General features: G+C 49.8%; 1 protein-coding gene across 3 annotated transcripts; it reads left to right on the top strand.

Annotated features, from left to right (window-relative positions):
- The first annotated feature begins 282 nt into the window (after window positions 1-282).
- On the top strand, window positions 283-2,528 carry LOC130924370 (probable pancreatic secretory proteinase inhibitor). 3 transcript variants are annotated; one of them, XM_057850900.1, is made up of 4 exons: window positions 283-422; window positions 492-523; window positions 636-751; window positions 2,309-2,528. In XM_057850900.1, the coding sequence occupies exons 1-4, from the start codon at window positions 371-373 to the stop codon at window positions 2,352-2,354; spliced, it is 246 nt and encodes an 81-aa protein (XP_057706883.1). In that variant the 5' UTR covers window positions 283-370; the 3' UTR covers window positions 2,355-2,528. The 3 variants fall into 3 exon arrangements, with proteins under 3 accessions (XP_057706883.1, XP_057706882.1, XP_057706884.1); XM_057850899.1 differs by having other exon boundaries at window positions 305-523; XM_057850901.1 differs by having other exon boundaries at window positions 315-523; window positions 647-751.
- The last annotated feature ends 1,246 nt before the right edge of the window (window positions 2,529-3,774 follow it).

Below are 3,774 nucleotides of genomic sequence, written 5' to 3'. Positions count from 1 at the left end.
AGCGCAGAGACAACATTTTTTCCCATACAAGTGAGGCCTCTGTACACGAAAGGGCTCCGGCTAAAGATCAATGTTATTGATTACGTCGCGAGCACGAGACTCTCTCATTCCCACGCTGGCCAGCCGACAAACAGACACACACGCAGCAAAGTTGTTGACTTGGAAACGGGGTGCTCGGGTCGCGTGTTTTGTCTGAGCGGGTTGTTGTGGTGCCGTTTTTGCGCTGGCTCAGCAGAGTCTGGGAGCGCTGTTGATCCAGAGATTAGACGCGCACAAAAGTGCCGTCGCAACATGGCGGGCGGGCAGGCGGGTATATGAAGTGTATACGCGGCACGCTCGTCGCCCACCTCGCACTCATCCACCCGTCGTCATGTGGCGAGCACTCCCGCTCTTGATCTGCGCCGCGGTCGCCCTCCGCGCAGGTGAGTTTCGTTCAAATGCCGGGCGACCGGCGACAGGCCGAGCCATTCAAAGACCCTTCCGCTTTTCAGATGCCGACAACAAATCTTCCTTCTACAGAAGGGTGAGAAAGGTCCCCGCTTCGGGACGCGCCTGCCCGACGTTGCCGCGCGATTCTCATTCCGGCAGTTCGGCCGATTACGTTTCCCTTGTGCTCTCTCCGTCTGTGTCGGCAGCCTCATTGCAGTGGCACCACCTTGTCCCGAGCGTGCCCGCTGGATTACTCGCCAGTGTGCGGGAGCGACGGCGTCACGTACCCCAATGAATGCGCTCTGTGCGTCCGCAGACTGGAGTGAGTTGGTCGCCGGCACGCCAAAGCCCACGCGTTGCAACTCCACCGGAACATTAATTAAATCTATATTGGGATGTGTGCATGTCCTAACAAATGCTGCTTTTGACCAAATCAATAAGGCCCTTTATTTAAATGGACTTTGTTCAACGCATTCCGAACCGTGGAAGCAAATCCTCATTAATAGATAAACCAAATGGTGGTCTCAAGTCATGATAGACTACTCTGGATTGGCTCTCCGAGGGGACATAGTTTCCACATTGTTTGCGCTCACGCCAGAGAGGAGCCTCGCGTCGGTGACGAGCTGACCTTCAAAGCAAATTGGCCCAAAGCTCATTTACGTTAGAATGCGAGCCGAAGCCCAAGGACATTCAAAATACTCTTCGGTCATCGGAATAAACTGAAAACGTGAAAATTCAATGCTTTTCAGCGTATATTCCTTTCGCCAGTCCCTTTCGAAATCACAGACGTGTATCCCACGGCTTCGGGCGTAAATGCGTCACTGACCGCGACGGACGGCGGTGACGAGCGAGAGAGCGTTTTCGACTCCATCAGACGGATTTGACCCTCGCGTACCTACAGGCTCAAAATGGCGAGCACTGAACATAATTGACCTCGGGGGAGGGCTTCACCATGACTCGACTGCGCGCCTTTTTTCCGTCGCAATCATAGAAAGCGCGCGGCTCGGAAACGCTTCGCCTTCAACGGGATGAAAAAACAGGCGCGCTTGTGGCGAAATGCATCCTATGTTGAGGGCTCCTATTCATTTTAATAATTTATCGCAAGGGCGGGGAACCAGACTGAAATTTTTCATCTGAATGAAAGTGATCAGACGGCCAATGTTTTGTACTTCAAAGGTACGATTTGGACCTCAAACTGAAGCCGTGTGGAATGTCGACTTCATCGGTAAAAGACACTGATAATAATAGGCGGACATTTTATGCTCTTCCATTCGTGAGAAAAACAGGTGAAAGACATTGAAATGTTTTCACGCTGGCTGTCAAAATGAAGCGGAAAGCTGAAAGATGGTATTTCAGTCCTATTTATATATGTACATACTGTAGATGTCGCTGTTCTGATAGGGTCGACGCGATGACGTTTTCGGCCTTGACTACAGAGTTTACGTGTTCCACCTGCCATTGCCCGGCTATTCTACCTCCTGTTTCCAGACCCTCAACGGTCCACAAGGGGCCAATGTGAGCCGCCGTGACAGTAGTATGAAAGCAATTGATTGCAAAACATTCATGAAAGGTTTCTTATGCTCAAGTTAAATCTTTTAGGCAAAACTAACTCCTCCTTAAAACGTAATATTTTCAGCCAACTAAACCATTTGCATTTGGGACCACTTGAATTGTTTTGCTTCAGTTGATTGTTTTGCTTCTAGGTGTACAACCAAGGCAATTTACTCCTAAACTTTGGTTGTGACGGGTGACTTCACTCCTTGCCAGTTCAGCCAGTGTTGCATGTTTTTCCAGCGCCCCCCCCCTCCGCACTCATACACACACAGACTCCCAGTTATGTGACTGTCATGTGACCGTGTGTGTGTGTGTGTGTGTGCAGGGAGAAGAAGTTGGACATTGTGATCATGAAGGACGGCCCCTGCTGATGACATGGCATTTTTTTCATTGTATTCTCTCAAGTATGCGTTGGTCCATTTTTCACAGCGTCCCTTCAAAGAAGACTAGCGACTCTTTCTTTCTCGAGAAAAACAAAGAGTGATTTGAAATGTGACACACTGTATCCAAATGAAATAAAGGATGTCTACGTGTCAACACGCTGATATTGTCTCTTATTGCGAAGCTGACACGCCGGCGAAGCAAAATGCGCCGGCACCTTCGGGGAAGGTACAGATTTAAGGTTAGGGTCATTGAAGGAGGGCGTTATCCTTCAAAGCCCGCCTAACGCGCCTTCCCCTTAAGTGCCTTTCCCGTCACTTGCCAGCCCCCGCCCGTCGAGGAAAAACATCCCATTTTCACGGGCATCGGTGCACCGGCCCAAACCGTCGCACATCCATCTACACTGGCCGAGCGCCTCACGCGTCAGCCGCAAAGCAACTCTTTCAACTCGAGGTTTTTGTTTTGTTTTGTTTTTAACAGTACATCACTGAAATACATCCTGGACAACATTGAGTGACATTGTGCATATAGCTAGGTGTTAAATGTGGTATTTTTGCTACGGTCCGCTCCAAGAATTATACAACAAAAAGCGTTAGACGTTTGAATCTTTAAAAATAGTTAAGTGCCACCGGTGTCATCCCTGCTCGTAGCGGCCTGAATGAAAAAGACGTTTTAGGGATCTTTGGCGCTCTGCTCCAATGTTAAGAGTCGCCTCCCCTGCAGACGCCTGAACGGCCGAGTCCCGGGTCATGCGCCGTGCTAACGTGTCGACGGCGACGCTAAGCCGAGGTGTGTTGGCGGAGGCAAACGGAAGCTCGCCGTAGCCCGGCACCGGCAGAGCACGACTTCCCCACTTTGTTTTGATGTCCAACTCGGTATTTTCTCAGACACTTCCTGTTTCCTGTCTACGGCCTCGCCATTGTCTTAGGGGCGAGGAGGAAAGGAAAGGAAACGCCCGAGGCGCTCGCTCGCCGTTAACTCGTTCCTCTCACTCGTCACGGTCCCCTGTGGGATATGAACACGTGTTGCCTTTCCTTCCTTGCTTTGAATGCGAATGAAGGCATCACCTGACCTTAGAACAAATCAAGTTCCCGTGCAGAAAAAAAACTGGCTTGACAAGATTTTGAAGTACACTACACACAAAATAAAAATCACTTGTCCCGTTAAACTGTGTTTTAATGCGACGACAATTTTACTTGGTAACAGGGCTGTTTCAAACACTCCCTCTGTGGTTGTTTGTCTCGTCAACTTGATTAAAACTGCATCAAAGGGGCTAGACAGGGGAGGAAACCAACTGATATCGGGAATGAGGACACATTATATTGGCATATTAAGTGACTACAAGTAGCATTAGTCCCGCTTTTATTTGGGAACAGAGCGGACTCTCGTCATGGGAGGAAAAGCACCCGT

This window comes from Corythoichthys intestinalis, chromosome 11 (genome assembly GCF_030265065.1).
Source record: "Corythoichthys intestinalis isolate RoL2023-P3 chromosome 11, ASM3026506v1, whole genome shotgun sequence".
In the NCBI taxonomy this organism is placed as follows: Eukaryota; Metazoa; Chordata; class Actinopteri; order Syngnathiformes; family Syngnathidae; genus Corythoichthys; species Corythoichthys intestinalis.
This window is presented reverse-complemented; position numbering and strand designations above follow the sequence as displayed.

Coding starts and splice junctions, on each gene's coding strand:
- LOC130924370 (XM_057850899.1), top strand. CDS start 371: ATGTGGCGAGCACTCCCGCTCTTGATCTGCGCCGCGGTCGCCCTCCGC. Junction 524..635: donor AATCTTCCTTCTACAGAAGG/GTGAGAAAGGTC, acceptor CTGTGTCGGCAG/CCTCATTGCAGTGGCACCAC. Junction 752..2,308: donor CTGTGCGTCCGCAGACTGGA/GTGAGTTGGTCG, acceptor GTGTGTGTGCAG/GGAGAAGAAGTTGGACATTG.